General features: G+C 50.3%; 4 protein-coding genes across 4 annotated transcripts; all 4 read right to left on the bottom strand.

Moving 5' to 3' along the window:
* Nucleotides 1–379: 379 nt before the first annotated feature.
* LOC123117360 (uncharacterized) lies at nucleotides 380–1,315 on the bottom strand. The gene is made up of 3 exons (XM_044538130.1): nucleotides 1,226–1,315; nucleotides 995–1,092; nucleotides 380–897 (listed from the first exon to the last, which is right to left on the bottom strand). The coding sequence occupies exons 1-3, from the start codon at nucleotides 1,257–1,259 to the stop codon at nucleotides 439–441; spliced, it is 591 nt and encodes a 196-aa protein (XP_044394065.1). The 5' UTR covers nucleotides 1,260–1,315; the 3' UTR covers nucleotides 380–438.
* A 566-nt stretch (nucleotides 1,316–1,881) lies between these two features.
* LOC123115164 (keratin, type I cytoskeletal 10-like) lies at nucleotides 1,882–2,831 on the bottom strand. Its single transcript, XM_044536404.1, has 4 exons — nucleotides 2,445–2,831; nucleotides 2,211–2,357; nucleotides 2,029–2,139; nucleotides 1,882–1,895 (listed from the first exon to the last, which is right to left on the bottom strand). The coding sequence occupies exons 1-4, from the start codon at nucleotides 2,644–2,646 to the stop codon at nucleotides 1,882–1,884; spliced, it is 474 nt and encodes a 157-aa protein (XP_044392339.1). The 5' UTR covers nucleotides 2,647–2,831.
* Nucleotides 2,832–11,560: 8,729 nt separating this feature from the next.
* LOC123117358 (photosynthetic NDH subunit of lumenal location 3, chloroplastic) lies at nucleotides 11,561–12,538 on the bottom strand. The gene is made up of 2 exons (XM_044538129.1): nucleotides 12,180–12,538; nucleotides 11,561–12,099 (listed from the first exon to the last, which is right to left on the bottom strand). The coding sequence occupies exons 1-2, from the start codon at nucleotides 12,475–12,477 to the stop codon at nucleotides 11,705–11,707; spliced, it is 693 nt and encodes a 230-aa protein (XP_044394064.1). The 5' UTR covers nucleotides 12,478–12,538; the 3' UTR covers nucleotides 11,561–11,704.
* Nucleotides 12,539–13,058: 520 nt separating this feature from the next.
* On the bottom strand, nucleotides 13,059–16,916 carry LOC123113871 (sugar phosphate exchanger 3). The gene is made up of 4 exons (XM_044535195.1): nucleotides 16,681–16,916; nucleotides 14,725–15,351; nucleotides 14,209–14,384; nucleotides 13,059–14,115 (listed from the first exon to the last, which is right to left on the bottom strand). Exons 1-4 carry the CDS (start codon nucleotides 16,683–16,685, stop codon nucleotides 13,514–13,516), a joined length of 1,410 nt encoding a protein of 469 aa, XP_044391130.1. The 5' UTR covers nucleotides 16,686–16,916; the 3' UTR covers nucleotides 13,059–13,513.
* Between the last annotated feature and the right edge of the window lie 964 nt (nucleotides 16,917–17,880).

Genomic DNA, 17,880 nt, shown 5'->3' with positions numbered 1-17,880 from the left:
TGAACCAAAAGTCAAACACTTGAGGCAAAACTAAAGCGTCAGGAAACCAAAGCATCCACAGCCTATTCTACACGCCAAATCATTTACCGACGATAAAAGCGTCAGGAAGATATAAAAGGACTGATAACATCTGTTATATGTAGTATTGGCCAGAAAGATAAAAGCGTAAACTGGACACGTAAACAGTAGTAGGAACTAAACTCTAAGTAGTCATATGGTTGAACTGAAAGTAAATGAATCAAACACAAAGAGCCAAAAACCAGTTAAAATAAGGCAGGCAAAACTAAAGCGTCAGACTGCACCCTGAACTGAATGCCATCGATCCCCAGCAAAGTATAGTTTCATCTACTAAGTGGCAAGGAATCAAGTCCTACAAGTATATGTATAGTTTCGTCGATCTACTCAAGTTTATAGTTTCATCGATGGATCTACTCAAGTTTATAGTTTCATCAATCTACAGCAAGTCTCGCACGTGGGCTGCAGCCCGCAATGACGATATCCGCAATAACGGCATCCACTTGGTCGCGGGGCGTGGCGGGGGTAGAGCGTGATCAATGGCCGCTGCTGATCAATGGCAATACCCTGAGCCTGAGCCTTCTGAGCCTTCTGAACCAGAGCCTGAGGCTGAGGCTGAGCCTTCTGAGCCTTCTGAACCAGAGCCTGCTCCTGAGCCAGAGCCAGAGCCTGAGCCATAGCCTGATAAGCCTGATCCTTGAGAGCCTGAGCGTCAGCCCGAGCCTGAGCCTGAGCCGCACTGGCATTGCCGATCTGCATGCGAGCCCTGTAGACCTCCCTGTTGTAGCGAGCCGTGTGGTAGCAAGCCTCGCAGATGGGCAGGCAGTCCCAAAGCGTGCCCGCGGCATTGTTGCAAACAACGCACCATGGGCTCATTGCAGACTGTGCCGGTGCAAAGACAGAGCCGAGAAGAAATCAATCAGTCGTGACTCGTGAGTTGGTGACTAATATAATGCATCGCAAATTGAATTAAAATTACCCCGTCGCCGTCGGAACTGGCGATCTGGTTCTGGCCGCCGGAGAAGAAAACGTAGCCGCTCGGCACGTCGATGCCGAAGAAGGGCGCACTCCCACCGGCTGCAACAGAGGAATCACACAACAGAAATCCAACTCCGGCGTCAGTGAAGAACCAAGGAACGCACGGGCCACTGCCCACTGGGCCAGAGCCCAGAGAGAGAGAGAGAATTTCTTGGGATGGAAGGGAACGCACCTTGATCGCCCGGCGGCCGCGGGAGCAACCTCATCGCCAGAACCAAGTCCCCCTGATCCCACCCGCCGGCGCGACCGATAGCTGTAAGAAACGAATGTATCGACCCGGCGCCGCGACCCACAGCTGCAAGAAACCGCTAGCTGTTAGTACAAACAATCCGGCACCCAGGCAACGCGCGCAAGAACCGAGCACGATGCTACCCAACCCACCTGTAGTGGCAAGATATCGGTGCAGATGCTGTAGAGGCCTGTCCCAGCTGAAGATTTTGCTGTGGCAAGCATCGCACAAAGGCAGCGGGGTTCCCACCCGTGTACCTTGCACGGTCGCCGCGGTCCACAGCCCTGCTGTGGGCGTTTTGCAAATACTGCACTCCCGTACCGTGGAAGCCTCCCCGGTGTAGGCTACAAAAGAATTACAGACCAAGAAATCAATGTCGGACGTCAACGAACCATGAACCGCGCGCACGAACCAGAGACACGGAATTTGGCGCTTTTCTTGGGAGCGGAACGCACCTGGATCTGGATTATTGCCCAGAGTCGGCTGGAGCATCGCCGCCGGTGGCCTCGAATACATCTGAGAGAATCCCCCGTGCCCGTGAGCTGCAACAAACCAAGGTTTAATTCCTCACACATGTTATTACTAGAATACAACAAGCCTTATTCTCCACCGGCTGCAACAGAGAGAATTACGCAACAGAAACCAAGAAATCCAACTCCGGCCGGCGTCAATGATGAACCGGAGAGAAAGAGTTTTGCGCAACAGAAATCAAGAATGGGTTGGGACTTGGGAGGGAGGGAACACACCAAACTGAGAGAATCCCCCGTACCCCGCCCCTGACCCACCCCCGCCGCCACCTCCAGCGAACTGTGGGTTGGCGATCTGGTTCTGGCCGCCGAAGGGCGCACTCCCACGGGCTGCAACCACAATTACACAACAGAAACCAAGAAATCCAACTCCGGCGTCAGTCAAGAACCAAGAAGCGCACGGACAAGCAGAGAGAAAGAATTTTGCCATTTTCTTGGGAGGGGAGAGAACGCACCTTGATTGCTCAGCGGCTGCTGTACCGTCGTCGTCGTCGTAGGTATCCTCAATTGCGACTGAGAGAGCCCCGTCCCGCCCCCGCCACCGGGAGCTGCAAGAAACAAAGGCATCGGATGTTACAATCCAAGAAGCGGGCACCAACGCAAGAACCAAGGACGCCGGTTTCTTGGGCACCTACCTCCACTGAACTGGTAAGAGACGCCGGGTGGAAGCTCCTGCTGAGTCCCGCCGCCGCCGGCAGTCTCCGTCCGCCCTGAAGTCCGCGACGAAGTACCGGCAGTGTCGTCGACGGCTTCAGTCTCCGTCCCCGCTGCACCGTGACGCCGCCGCTGCCATGGCTTATAGCGGGCGTCGGCTTTCCCCTTCCCCTTGTCCGCCATCTCGCCCAAGAACCGCTGGCGCACGGCGCACTACCCCAGATGAAGAAGAGAGGGAGAGGGCGGATAGGAGAGGAGGAAGGCGAGGCGAGGCGAGGGAGGCTAGCTATATAGTCGACGACAGCAGAGGAGAGCGTCTCCCGTCCCGCTGCAACCGATCGAAGCAGAGAGATTCCTTCTGCGGTTGGTCGTCGGTTGGTTTTGGAGGGAACAACACGGGCGGGAGGAAGGAAGAGCCTCAAAAAACGGGCCTAATGCAATTCTGAGAGCCCAACCAACGGCCCAAATCAATAGCCGGGGCCAGGCCGATGCTATCCAATTTTGTCATTTTCTTTGCTGGAATTCTAGAGAAACTATTCCGTTATTTTCTACTCCCTCCGTCCGAAAATACTTGTCATCAAAATGGATAAAAAAGGATGTATTTAGAACTAAAATACGTCTAAATACATCTTCTTTTATTCATTTTGATGTCAAGTATTTCCGGACGAGGGAGTGCCAATTAAGTTTCAGCGTTCCATTCCCAAAAAAAACAGTGTTCCAAATGAAAATAAATGGCACTGGATTTTTTTAATCTATTTGTCAGACTGCTCGAAAAATGAAACTACCAATAAAAGGTTTACCGTGAACGCGTTTGTATAGCCCGCATGGTTGTGGCATCGGTCGACTGGCCCTTTTTCTCTGGCAGGTTGTGTCGGGACTCCTTGTTCGGGCAGGCGGTTATTGTAGGATTAATCCAGGTTAATGGCCTCTCATGACTTGCATTAGTGCACATCTCTGAAATGTATGTCATTAATACTCCCTTCGTTCCCAAATATAAGGTTTTTTTTAGAGATTTCAACAAGTGACTACATACAGAGCAAAATGAGTGAATCTACACTCTAAAGTATGTCGATATACATACGTATATTGTAGTCCATTTGAAACCTCTAAAAAGACTTATATTTAGGAACGGAGGGAGTACATGATATGAGAAAAATATTTTGCAATTTTTTTGGTGGTTTAGCACAGGTTTTAAAAAAAACTAGATATTAGGTGATGCTATATCGGGAAACTCCATGAGCATTAGCCTTTTGAATCCTCTTGGAAACAAATTAGGGGTGGCATGGGCATCCTTAGGCTTGTATCTCTTGCTCTCCTGCACTTCTTACTCTTGATATCAATGGTTCCCCTAGATACAAAAAATTTCATCAAAAAAAAAACCTTAGGGCCTTTGGTTTGGAGAATTCTAACTCGAGAATAGGGAAAACATATGAACATGAATAGGAATGCATGCACAAAACAGAGAATTGGTGAACTTGAGTGTTTAGTTCACATGGATTGGAAAAACATAAGAATCCTACGAAACATACTCAAATCAATGTCAACCACATGAAATCGTATAGTTAGAATGCTATTATGCCACTAGGCATCTTGGTCTCGTTCTTCATGTATAGGAATTTGAAAAGGAGATCCAAGTGGATGTTAGAATTCCTACTTTTTTTCCCATTGAAACTAAGATTAAAGGAAAAGTTCCTTATTTTTCAATAGCCCCATTCCTTTGAACTGAAGGCATGAATAGTGCCAAAAAATCTAGGTTTTCCTCTTCTTTTCCTCTATTGGGAGTTTTAGTAATATCTAGTTACAACTAGAGGTGAGGTGACACTAGTCAAAACCAAATTGATGCAAACTTCAAATCCTGTTCACATTTCTTCAAATATATAATAGTATGGTTAGGTTGAAATTTCAAGGTGCAATCTTTGATTGGTCATTTATTAACTATTTCTGAGCTAATAAAAGTTAACTTTTAATGTCTTTTGTTACCAAAACTCTCTTGAGAAATACTCCCAAACTACACTGACCCTGAGCAGGTTTATTTACTTATCTACACAGTGCATTTAGTACAACTAGATGATACCCCGCGCGTTGCTGCGGGAATCTGTTGTGTATTTTCAAAGTAAAATCCACGTCAAAAAGATGAGAATAGTAGGAATCAGTTATAAGACAGTACATTTCCATGAAATGATATTTGTATTGTAAATATAAATTGTATATTAAACTATAGTAGTTGTAGTTAGAAGTAGAAGCCATATTTTTTGTAGTCCGGCACTGAATGTAGTGCATTATTTGTTGGAAAATAGGCAATCCTGAAGCATCCTCTACATTAAGCAACATCACCATCAACAGAACATCAACAAACTTGCAATCATGACGGTTTGAAGAAGTTAATTGTAAGTTCCTAAAATAATAAGATGTTAGAAAGCACAATCTAGAACGTGAGTGAAGATAGAAATATAGCCCAAGAAATGGAACAGTTCCGGCAGAGTCCGCTTCTGAATATAGTGAAAAGACCATAAAATTGAATAACATCAGGTAAATCACTCAATCTAGGATCCCTTGGTAAAAGGAATAACTCGTAGCAACCCACTGCAAAATAAATGGTATTAGAGGTTTACATTAACGTAGTTTATTGTTGAAAAAAAACAAAAATATATTACAATACCTCAACATTGCTGCAGTGCGAACCATGATAGTGACAAAGAAACGGCAATATAACCATGTTGCATAGTTCAGTTAAGCATGAGCAGCAAAAGGCCATTCAAACTCCAAGAGACCAAGAAGTTATTACTTAGCTTCATACATGTAACCAACAAAATAGTAGTAAAATTAAAAGGTGGAGATTTCTCGAGAACATCTCCTCAAATATAAATGCTCGCAGCAAGATTCTTTTGTCATAACACAAATTGTAAGTTGGATCATAAATGTGTCAATCTCTATGTACACACTCTTCGGACCCAAAATAAACCCCACAATGTCCTGAAAGATGTTGAAGCCCCCCAAGGTTTATTGGTTCAAAGATACTCCCTGAAAGATGGGTCGCTAGATGCCACTTATTTGAAAATAGTAACTAAACCTGCAAGGTACCAAGAAAGGAATGTCAAAAGCTTACAGTTATGGATAAAGGTCAAATTTGATACTTGCAAATATGATAAGAATTCTGCTGTGTTAGTGAACATCTTCTTGAGAGGTTAGTGTTGGATTGATACCAAGAACATTGATCAAATGAGTTGTAGAGAAATCGATAGATATCATACCGCGGAACTGAAGATTTCAGATGGCTTCATGGACCTAACTAACCCTGTGAAGTTGCATATGCATGCGATGTTTCTCAGTAGCAGCATCTACGGTTGGTCGAGGGATTAATTAGAAGATTTCAATAAAAATATTTATTAGTAACTTGTGATCAACTAACGGCACCTTTTCTGTGTACACTTTGCATGCCAATCAATGGCACCAAGTGGATCGCGCGTTGGAACGCGTGGTCACGAAAGAGCCTTCTCGGAATCCAATTGTCAGTCCACACTCTAATATTTGTACTTGGAAGAGTGCATTTTTTAATTGATTGACTTTTTCAAATCTGTCAAAAAATGGTAGACGGTTATTTTTCGAGCAGGCACTGCTAGTTTTTCCTAACGGTTTTTTTGGAGAATCATTTTCTGTTTATTTAATTTTTTACATGGATGACTTTGTCACTTTGAGTTACACAAAGGATGTGTTGTTTTCAATCCGGTCAGCTTACTTTGTGTGGAATCACCAACATGGGAGGAAACTACAACACACAAATGGAATGGGACGCTCCACTCTTAACCCCATTTGGTGTAACATCTGGAAGCTTTCTTGTCCGGCAAAGGTTAAAAAAAAAATTGGCATATGTTGTATGGTACCTTGTTGTATCGTGTCACTCTTGCCAATAGACACCTGAAAGTTTTCCCCAAATGTCCCCCTTGTTCAGCTGGTCCAGAGGATACAAAACACTTGTTGTTTCTATGGTAATATTGCTAGGGATGTTTGGAAAAGGCCAGGAATTGACCAAATTATTAATAGAGTCTGTGAGGTTGACCATGCTGGTGAGGCAGTCCTGAAATTCTTACTTCAATTGCCAGGCCAGGATTTATCCAGCTTGGGCCTTCTGGAAGCTTGGGAGATGATCACCATTACGGTTTGGTATTTATAGTGGGTAAGCCATAAGTTGGTTCTTGAAGGGGTAGTTCAAGATCCTTTTCAGGTTACTACGGGGACTCACACCATTACCGCAAACTATGTTACCGTCGTCCTATCCAAAGGCTACCATGAGAAAACAGGGATTAATCTTCGCCTAGGGCTTTTGTCAAATTTAACCTTGACGCTTCATTTGATCAAGACTTGCTTAGGGGTACGATGGGGCGGTTTTAAGGGACGATAAAGGAAACTTCATCGCTGGAGGGAATGAAAAAATCGACGACTGTGAGGATGCCCTAATGGTTGACGTTTTGGCGCTCATATTCTGTATTGCCCTTGCGCAAAGGATATAATGCAATCTCTCGTTATTAATTCTGACAATTTGGAGGTCATTAAAAAGATGAAGATGAGTGATCATTACTCGAGGGTTGCTGCCATGATTTTCGACGATCGCTACCATCTTGTTTGTGATTTTACTATATAGCTAGGTTCGAACATTGTAATAGGGACATAAATAAAGTTACTCACTAGTTTGGTTAAATTTTCTTTGACGCTGGACTGGTTTGACAGTACAGGAATGATGCGTTATAGCGACAGCAATTCCTAGCGCTTCCACCCAGGCGCCGCCACTGCCTTCTCCACCAGAAAAAGATGCTGGCGGCCGGCGCCGACCGCACCTTGCCGCCCGGGGCGACGGCGCTGGAGATCCCTACACCCTCCGACCGCCCCGCCTTCGTAACCCGCCCGTCCTATGGCAACATCCCTCCGGCCGCCACCGCGGTCTACCTGCCGCCGGAGATGCTCACGGAACCCCGGGCCACAAGAATCAAGGCGTACCTCAACTTCACCGCCGACCCCGAGGCGGAGTACTACGCGCGGCGCCTCGCGTACGCCTACATCACCCCGCCGGAGGCCCCGTGCCGCGCCAAACCGGGGCCCTTCATCCGCCGCGTCTTCCGCACCCTCGCCCTCGACCTGCCGCAGAACTTCGAGCTGCTCCCGCCCGCCCGCGGCGCCGACGCGACCGTGAGGTTCCGCACGCCCGACTTCCGGGAGGCGGCCCTGGGGCGGCAGCCCTTCGTGCTCGACGGCGTCACCGTGAAGCTCCTGCGCGATGAGGAGACCCCCGGCGTCCGGCGCGCCTCGAACGACTACATCGTGCACGCCGCCCTGCGCGACTACCCGATCGAGCAGCGCACGGTGGAGTGGATCAAGAGCAACTGCTGCAGATTCGGGTACGTGCGCGAGATCGATCCGGCCTGCTACGCGGCGCCGGACCTCGCCACCGTCCGCGTCGTCCTTGAGCTGGAGCACCCTCGAGAGATCCCCCACGAGCTCCGCATCGACTACTACGACGAGTATGGCTCCACCAGCGTCGTCCCCGTCGAGATCCTCAGGGTTTGGCACCGCTCACACTCGTACGACGCCAATGGACAGTACGTGCCTCTCTTCCAGGCCCAGGTTGAGGCCGCTTGATGAATCTCAAGCTCCAACAAGCTTGCTTCTTTTAATTAGAGCCGTGGCCGGCAGTTCTTCGGTTAAGTAGATATGATCATATGAGTAGATAGTTCTTCAGGGAATGTGATGCATGTCTAGCATTGTACTGGGCCTGAGGGCATCTCCAGCCGTTCGGCCCCCCAGGGCGCCTAAATAGAGCGGCCTTGGGGCGTGCCGGCGCTAGTTCGGCCCCTGGGGCGACCTAGCTCCCAGTCACGCCCCTACGCACCGGCCCCAGAATGCGGGAAATTCAAACTTGGTCGTTCCCGCTCTCAAAAGACGCCGCAAATCCGGCGATCGGACGTAGTCTGGCGTTACAAAAAACAGAGGGCCGCCGTGTGCAACGATTCACTCGGCTTGGTCGGCTCCAGGCGTTGGCGGAGTCGGCGTGCGCGGGCTCGTCGGTGTCGGACCTGCTTCGTCGCAGGGCTGCGTCGGCGCGGCTTCGGCACTGCTGGGCGGCGATGTAGAGGCGCCGTCCGGGCTTGGCGTCCATGTGGTCGTGGGCGTCATCGGCGTCGTCGGCGTTGCCGTCGGCAGCTCGTTCAGGATGAGTCCGCGCTGCACCAGGTACTACGCCTTGAGCTTCTCGTCGTTGCTCTCGAGCATGTCCGCCCCGCTCATCAGAAAAGCCATGTCGGTGTTCCTCTTCTTCGCGGCGACGTTCGTCCGGAGCAGGTCGAGCTTGATGGCGTTGTTCTTCATAAGCGACGACCACCGCGCCTCGGTCTTCTCTTCGCGTAGGACGGCCCGGGCCTGGGCGTCGGCGAGGCAATGCTCGATGGACTCCTGCACTCGCGTGGTTGCCGCGTCGGCGCTTTTCCCCTTCTTTGCCAACTTGTGGCCGTCCGGCCGTCCCTCTGACGCGCCCGGAGTCGTCGCGTCTGGCTTGTATGTCTCCTTGGCCTTGTCGAGGGCACGCCGGACTTCCGCCCACTTCTCGCACTTGTCAATGCGCTTGTAGATGTGGAGGTGCTTGAAGTCGGCGTCTTGGTTGTCGCCCCGATACATGGCGAACATATGCAGCAGCTGCGCGGAGAGACAAACAGTTGGCGGGCGGCGGGCGTAGGGGACGAAGATATGCGGGCGAACGGCGTGCGTACCTGATCCTCAATGCTGGCACCGCTCTCCGGGCGAGCCGCGACCTCCTCGACGATTCCATGCCATTTGTTGCACGCCAACTGGATACGCCCCCAATGGTTCGCCATCGCCTTGGAGCCGCGCTGCATGTACACGCCTTTGAAGTAGGGGTCGACGAGTTTCCGCTCGTCGAACTCGGCCTTGATGCGGTCCCGGTACGTGTCCAAGCTCTGGTTCGCGCCGGTGGTCGGGTCGAGGCAGACGACTTTCCATGCTTCGGCGAGGCATTCCTCCTCCTTGGACGTCCACTTGATGCGCGGTTCACCTGACCTAGCCGCCCGCTTCTTCTTCTTCTGGCGCCCCTTCGTCGGAACAGGAGCCGGTTCCTCCTCCTCCTCCTCCTCCTCGTCCTCCTCCTCCTCGGGTTCCTGCGCGTCGTCGCCGTAGACGTAGCCGAGCTCGGCCTCCATGTCACCGTTGAGGTCCACTACCTCGTCCTTGGTGGCGAACCCGGGAGACTCGGCGGCCGTGGTCGATCCTGTCGCGATGATGTCGTCCATGTCGGCTCCCGTGTCGTCGGTGTCGCCGAGGTGCGAGAAGGGTAGCGGTCCGCGGTAGAGATGGGGCGTCGGTGTGGACGCGTAGGAGGCGGGCGACAAGTAGTTGTATGGAGGGTACTGCACGCCGACGAAGGCGGGCGAGGGCGTGCGCGTAGCGGGGTGACCATGAGGGAAGGTCACGTTTGGGTTGAACCCGCCGTGCGCGTCGCCATCGGCGTAGCCGGGCGACGATGAACCCCATGGAGATCCGGCGCCTTGCTGTCCCCAGGGCGCGTACTGGGCGTGGCTGACGACGGGTGGATTCATCCCCGCCTGGTCGACCGATGAGGAAGACGCCGCCGCGCGCGCCGCGTTGTCGCGGGCCTTCTTGGCTATGGCCCTGTTCCGCCTGTCGGCGGTGACCTCTTCGCGCCGCTGAACTTCCACCCTCCACTCGGCGTTCGACAGGCCCGGTGGCTTCGATGGCGGCGCCCTCGGCTTCCTCTGCTTCGGCTGGACCACGGCGCCAGTCGCGGTTGCCGCCGCGCGCGGCATGGCGTACTTCTTCGGCGGCATGGCGTGCTTCTTCGCGGCGAGCGGGAGGGGGTTTGGCGGGAGAAAGGGATAGAATGGCGGGAGGAAGGCGAGCGAGCGGGAGAGATGCGAGGGAAAAGCGTCAAGAAATGGCGGGAAAAGACCCTCGGGTCGCTTCCAGGGTGGGCCCACGCGCCTTTTTCGCTTGCGCCGGCTCCCCAAGCGCCCCCCCAGGGCGCCGGGTTCGGCCTGGGTCCGCCGGCACCAGTTTTGGCCCGAGCCGGCGAAAAACAGGCTTCTGGGGGCGCGACTGGGGCCTTTTTTTGGCGCCGGCGCGGCAAAATCGCTTGGGGAGGGCCTGTTGGGGACGCGGCTGGAGATGCCCTGAGCTGTGGTCGGAGCTACCTTAGCTGCAATCATGCACTATTTTGTATTTTTGTTATGAAATCTGGGTTGGGGAGAGGCAATCAAAAGGATTGGAACGTGAAACATCAAAATGTTGCAGGAGTAAGTCAAGCTGTATGATCATGTCTTTCTCTATGAAGCAAGTAGAGCCGTAGCCAGGTTAGTTCTTTATTTAGTTCTCCAAAACTTCTACTAGTACTTAATTAGCTGCTAGGATGTGTGTGGATGGTGTTTGGGGCTTAATCAGTGGTCGAAGCAACTGTACTTTGACTGTAGTCATGCAAGGTTTTGCCGTTTTGATATGAATTTGGATTGGAGAGAGGCAATTAAGAAGGCTGGAACTTGAAACTGTTTGTAGGAGCAAGTCAATCCATACGATCCTGTCTTTCTCTATGCTTCTCTGAACTTACTGTAACAACATATACTGGAGTTATTCTGCAAATAGAGCTACTTTAGGTACCATACCAGATGAGTATAGCTGTTACATCCTCTGCAAATAGTATCACCATTGGTCAGTGTGGATGTTTCTCTTGCAGTCTTGCTTAGGTCCACGTTTTCAGACAACAACAGAAAATATATCCTGGAGTTATTTGGGTAAGGGGTAAAGGGTAATTTTGTTTGGAGATTTAGTATATGTAGTTAAAATTACCAAAAGTTTGACAGCAAAGCAACAAGACACAGTCTGAGCTTGTGTACTTTTCCTCTGTCCGAACTGAAGAAGGTGGTCTGTATTCGTGTACTTTACATCTATCTGAAAAAGGTGAAACCTGTACTCTGTCTTCAAGTCCAAACTGAATCAACTCTAACTGGTTAACGAGCACAGCAACTGAAACATGGAACTGTTCAAAAAAAAAACGCAGAGCATTCACATAATTAACTCTGACTAATCGCTCGGAAGAAGCATTCCATTAACTGTGTGGTATCTCTGGCAATTGTTCATGACTAAAATCATGGCATTTCTCAGTATCATTACTAAATGTACATTCAGAGAAAATTAAAGAAGTGTTTGTCCTAGCGAGCAAGCTAGCCAGCTAGGCCATTCTTGTCATGACTTCCTGCAGGATGAGCTTGGTATCAGCGTAGCAGGACCCGATGTCGGCGTCGTCCTTGGTGGTGACGGCGGCCTGCAGCCTCTCGAAGCTGTCGAAGAGGCGGTTGGCGAGGCCGAGGAGCGGCGGCTTGGCGTCAGGGTCGGCGGCGGTGATGAGCTTGTCGAAGTCGTAGTAGATGAAGGTGGCCTTGAGGCGGAGGTACTTGTTGACGTAGTTGGAGGCCTCCTTGCCGAGCAGGTCCTCCAGCGCCAGCAGGTCGAAGGCGGAGCTGCGTATCCGGTAGGCGTGCGCCGCAAAGCTCGGCCCGATGTCGGCCATGTAGATGCCGTTCTTCACGAAGGACCGCGTCCCCGACTCGCCATTGTTGATCTCCTCTGCGCCATGAAAGTCTTTGAGGATGATAGAGGTGCTATATATGGTAGGAGTGTGTATGGGAAGGTTGGCGTGTACGTACTGTTGCGGATCTTGGGCACCGGCAAGGGGAACTCGGTGAGCCACCAGCCGTTGTTGGCCGGCTCCGGGTCCTCGTCGGCGTCAGCGGTGGAGCGGGCGGGCGCGGTGTGGAGCACAGGCATGGCGGCGGTGGCGAGGCCGATGCCGAGGCGGAGGCAAGCTGAACGCCTGCCCGTGCCCGACGGCTCGGAGGCGTGGCATGCCACCGCTCTTGGCCTCGGCCTCGGTGACGCGCCGGCGCCGCCGCTGGTGGCGGTGGGGGCGGCCTGCCGGAAGCTTGAGAGGTAGGCGCTTGCCATGTGCGCCGTGGGCGTGGGACTGGATGAAAGACGAGTGGTGTGCGTTACAAAAGGATGAGGAACGGAGCTCTGAAAAGAAATGATTATCCTTTTTTCTTTCAGAGGTTGTATTTTTACCAAAACTCTCGTGAGAAATACCCCACAAACTACACTGATCCTAAGCAGGTTTAGGCAGGATAATAAAAGGAGATGGTTGCCATTTCTTCATCTACCTAAAATTTATGCTCTCTAATTCTACAGTTCATCTGCCTGAAGTAGAGAATGAAGCAAAACATGTTTTAAAGTTGTCCAGTTTATATTCTTTAAAATACTAGTATGAATTTGGTCCTGCATGCCTTCAATACTTAGTTCAAGGCCTGATATTCTCCATTTGAAAGCATGGGCATCCTACATTTGTTATAGCCGTAACAGTTGTACATCCTTTTTCCCACGCAAAAAATAAAAAGGTTCATCTTGCAGTTTTCTGTTTGAGAAAAGGGTCTCCCACGATTTGTATCAAGAGAAACCATACTACAAAGTTGTGGTGGATGCATGTTTTGGTTGTCTGAACTCAAATGATGCAGCTTCTGCACAAGAAAACATAATGCCGGAGGCAAATACAAATCCAGTCGTCCGACTGAATGTTCATTCCTCTTGCTTAACCAAGTTCACTAGTTCAGGATCAGGGGCAACGCCCTCTTCATCTAAAAATTCAGTTCAGGATTACAGGAGACAAAAGAAAAATAAATCCTAGGCGCGGTGAGATTGAACATGACAGCTGCCATTTATTTACCTACACAATGTTTTAGTACAATATATATCCTCTCTAATTGGCAAAATTAAAATCACTGTCTCTACCCGTGTATTTCTTGTCATCTGTCTGAAGGTGTACTCACGTATTTCTTTTCATGTGTCTGAAGGTGTACTTCTCATCTGTCTCAAGAAGGTGAAACCTGTATTCTGTCAACTGCACCATTTCAACCCCAAACTGAATCAACTAACCGCATTAACGAATACTGCAACTGAAACAACAAACTGGTAAAAAAAACGTCGAGCATCACATTAGCTCCAGATCCTTGGCGCTGGCCGCCAACCTCGCGTTCTCGCGGTCACGCTTGAACACGAAGTACAGCGGAGTGTAGAACAGGCAGCACAGACCAAATGGAACGATCATCATGGTCAACAGCCCTCTTGAGAGTGCGTATGCCCCTGCCACTGACCCGTCCGCCAGGTTCACAGTCTTCGCGTTGTAACCGTAGACCTTCTCGGTCACCATGCCGACAGCGGGAGCAGCCAGCGACGAGAAGGAGCCCTCGAACGCGCGGTCGAACGCGTAGATCATGGTGCGGTGCTTGGGAGGGACCACCTCTGCGAACATCGGGTTGTTCGCGCAGGTGGCGCACCAGCTTATGGTGAGCCCCATCAGGAACAGCGTGACAGCATAGCTGTACCAGTAGTCAACTGACTGCGGGATGACCGTGAGGAGGATCCATGTGAAAGGGATGCCCATGAAGGCACTGAACTGAGCACACATGATGCGACCTGAATCCGGGTAGCGTCTTGACACACGGTCTGCGATTACTCCACCAAGAAATGATCCACTCGCGCAGCCGATGGCAAATAGGCTGTTTAACCCCGCCGAGCTTTTGTTATCGAAACCTACGAGGTTTCAAGACTTTGTTAATGTTTAACTCCAGCAAGGAGTTATTGTCAATTCAAATATTGGAAATATCCGTTGGTTTGTACTCGTACCAATTAGCTCAAACCACATTGTGAAGAAAACGACAGCAGTCCATGGCAAGGAGCCGACTATGCCTTGCAAGACGATGATTTGAAATGTCCGCACTTTCATGACAGATCTTGCTGTTATCCATGAATCGTTCCAGATGGACAGTGGAGGGAAAACACTGTTACCAACCAAACGCGACCTGCCATTTACATGAGATAGCAACATTATGCTTTAAGGACAGATACACGTACTGTTACATCGAAAGTTAATGTAGAATCAAGTGGTCATCCAACACATCAGCTTAGAAAAAGAAAACAGGGTACACTTCCTCAAAATTCCAGCTCAGCTGGATAGTTTAGAGCTGAGAGGAAGTTGAATGAGAAAAGTTGCAAGCATAATGTTTGATATGAAAACAGAAGAAAAAAAATGTCAGCACTTGATCACCAACAATACTATACATGCTAATTACGCTTTCATGATACATTTGTACTATTAAATGTCTATCAAAGAATTTATCTAAAATCTGAAGAAAACCATACCTCTCATTGGTGTCGTCGTCACCAAAATTTCCTGGAGATGTTTTTCTAGGATCAACGGTGTAAAAGTAAACAAGAAGCCCAATCAACAAGCTTGCAAACGCGACCACAATAAATGCAAACCGCCATCCAGGAAATCCCCAATAATCCCTTCCAGCCATAACTGTTGCCACAATACTTCCTCCTATACCACCTATTGAGCCAATGAGGCTCAACAAACCAAATCCGGCGCCACGGGTGCCCTCTCTGTAGCTATCAGCAATGAAGGACTGAAGTGATGGTATGACAATGGCAAGTCCGATACCATTTACACCTCTCCAGAATGCAACCTGCTGAAAGTACTGGCTGACACCAACGGCCCCTGTTGATAGAGCCCAGAAGACAGTTCCGATTGCAAGAATAGTGGGGCGGTCATACTGAAGAGCAAGGACACCTGCCAAGGGAGATGCTATGGACTTCAGAAAGTTCATAATAAACGTAAGGTACCCCAGATCAGTGGGACCAGCATCGAAGGCGGCACTGACTTCCTTGTAAACAGCGGGGAGGAGATTCTCATCAGCCCGCTCCATTATGGAAGCCAGGTTGATGAGGATAAGGGAGATGGAGAATCCATATATCATCTTTTTTCCCCTGAAAGAAGGCAGAATAATAATTAGGTAAACATTCCATATACCCCGATGGATGCCACATGACACTAACAGAATCCTGGGGATATTTCTGTGACACAACAGAATAGACATGTTTCAATCCACTATTCACATCATCAGTGCAATTAAGCTTAAATTCACTCCTTAAGTCCTTAGCAAGGATCTATAGGGTATCTCACATGTGCACAGTATGTTTCGAGGCGTGGCAGATGGGTGCAAAAGATCTACAATGAAACGGTTGTAATGAATGAATACTGAACTATGCTCCAGAAAGTTAATTGCATTCACACCACATGGGAATTGTAGACATAATACCTAGAAGGGTTCCTGTTTTTCATGCTTCAAACTATACGTATAAAACCGAGGAATACATATGTAAAACAGAACTAGATATATACAAATATATCAGGTGAGTTTGCCACTAACTGCAAGGGTGTGATGAGGCAACATTCAAAGATTTCCACACAAAACTGCAAAGTAGAGTATTTGAACTGCTATACTAGTTGGTTTAAACGAACGAAGTGTCTCCCCTGGAACTGAAACTCAGGACCTAGTACTATTAGTTAACAGGCCAATCCATCAAAAACAAAGCTATATATGCCGATCACATGGTGCTTAACGTGATCTCACAGGGGTACCAAGAGTCAGCCGTGGTGGTGGTTGTCATGAGATCCTCGCTTTCAGGCTACATCAGAATCCGAAAAGGGAAGGCAGTGACAATGGAAGAACAAGAATATCCCTGTTTCACTCAAGGATCTGAGAACCGGATCGACAACGATAACGTTCCTCTGTCTCACTTGAATCTCTAGCATTCTGCAGGTGCAGGGAGCTGAGCGCAGCCTCACAGATACCACTACCAGATTCGTGTGGCTTGCACTTAGTGGAGCAGGCAACCAGACCGCACGGCTAAGGTCAACGGGATCGAGCTTGCGGCTGGCGTCCCTGGATCAGATTCACCCCGGCCATCAATCAAAATGGCATTCCCCAAACGCACATCCGAGTCGCTCCCTCGGGCACCTGAATGCATTGCTCAGATACACATCTCCGCATCTGCTTTCAGCGGATACAGAGCCTGATCCACTAATTAATCCTGCTCCATCCAGCCTCATTCGACCGGGTAACGCATACAATCAGTGAAAAATCCCCTATCTTGGCCTAATTAAGTCGAGATGGGTGTCAAATGAACACCATTCACGCATAGAGCTAGTATATTAACGAAAATTCCCCATTGGCCTGACGAAGCTATCTATGCAGCAGTGCTGGAATCGAAGGGGGAGGAGAGGAGCCACCGCGAGTGGAGCCAGGAGCTTACCTCATGCTGGAGGAGCGGAAGGCCAGAGCCTCGCGCGGCCCGCGCCCTGGTAGGGGTAGGCTGGTAGATCCGCGCTTGGGAGGAGAGCCCTCGGTTTCTTGCTTCGCTCCCCGGGTGTTTTGGCCCGGATTGTGGGTGGAAAATCGGAGCAAGCAACGACTAGCGACGAGGGGTAGGACAGGAAACTGTCGGCGTGCGTGGGCGCGGACCAATGGAAGGAGCGGTGACGAGGTGGCCTGCTTCCCGGGTCTTGCGTCCCCGTCACCTCCAGTCTTGGCAGTAATACCCTTGTCTCAAGGATTGTCTACGCTCCAGATGTCTACACAGTTTAGTTTGGGGGATAATCTTCTTGGAGCATCTCCAATAAGTGATGTAGATGTAAAATAATTAACTTTTGCATCTTTAGAGGCCAAAAACAATACTCCAACAGATGATGTAGATGTTAAAAAAAAGATACATCTCTGGGATCTCCGCCTCCCGAAGATGTAAACTATACCACTTCGCAGTGCAAATTTACATCTCCAACTCCAGGAGATGTAAAATCGCGTCCACCCGCCAACCGCCCAACTGCCACTTCTATCCCCTTTCGCGCGACCAGCCATCGTCCGACTCCCGCCCGCCCGCCTCCCGCCGCCGCCATGGCCGACGGCGATGGCCCCGCCGCTGGTGCCCTGACCCACCTCGCCGTGCTCGTCGCCTCCGCACCACCTATCCCCAACGCGGCCGCCTCCGCCCCCATGCCGCCGTCGTGGCAGTCGCCTCCGCGCCAATTCGCCCCACCCCGGACGGTCGCCGTCACTCTGGAGGCCGCAAAGAAGAAGGGGGGCGCCCTCGCAGTGGAGGCGTCAAGCGACCAGCGGCGCAGGGCCGCAACCTGGCGGGTAACCAAGGTCGGCCGGCGAAAATGTCCAAGCCGGATGCGGTTTCGACAGTCGTTTTGCAGTTGTCGGCGACCATGGCGTCCTCATCCGGCCACGATGCTCCTCATCCACCTCCTCCGACGCCGCCGCCGGCCATGGAGGAAGATGTGTCCACGCCGATGGCTACGGCATCCAACGTGTTCGGTGATATGTCGCAAAGGTAAAAAAAATCTTGTGCATTTCTTTGTTGTTCCAATTATCGATTCCAATAGAATGTGTAGTTGATTGTGTGTATGTGCATTTGTAGTCTCGATGATGAAGCTTTCATGCGCGCCACAAA

Source organism: Triticum aestivum, chromosome 5B (assembly GCF_018294505.1).
Source record: "Triticum aestivum cultivar Chinese Spring chromosome 5B, IWGSC CS RefSeq v2.1, whole genome shotgun sequence".
NCBI lineage: Eukaryota > Viridiplantae > Streptophyta > Magnoliopsida > Poales > Poaceae > Triticum > Triticum aestivum.
This window is presented reverse-complemented; position numbering and strand designations above follow the sequence as displayed.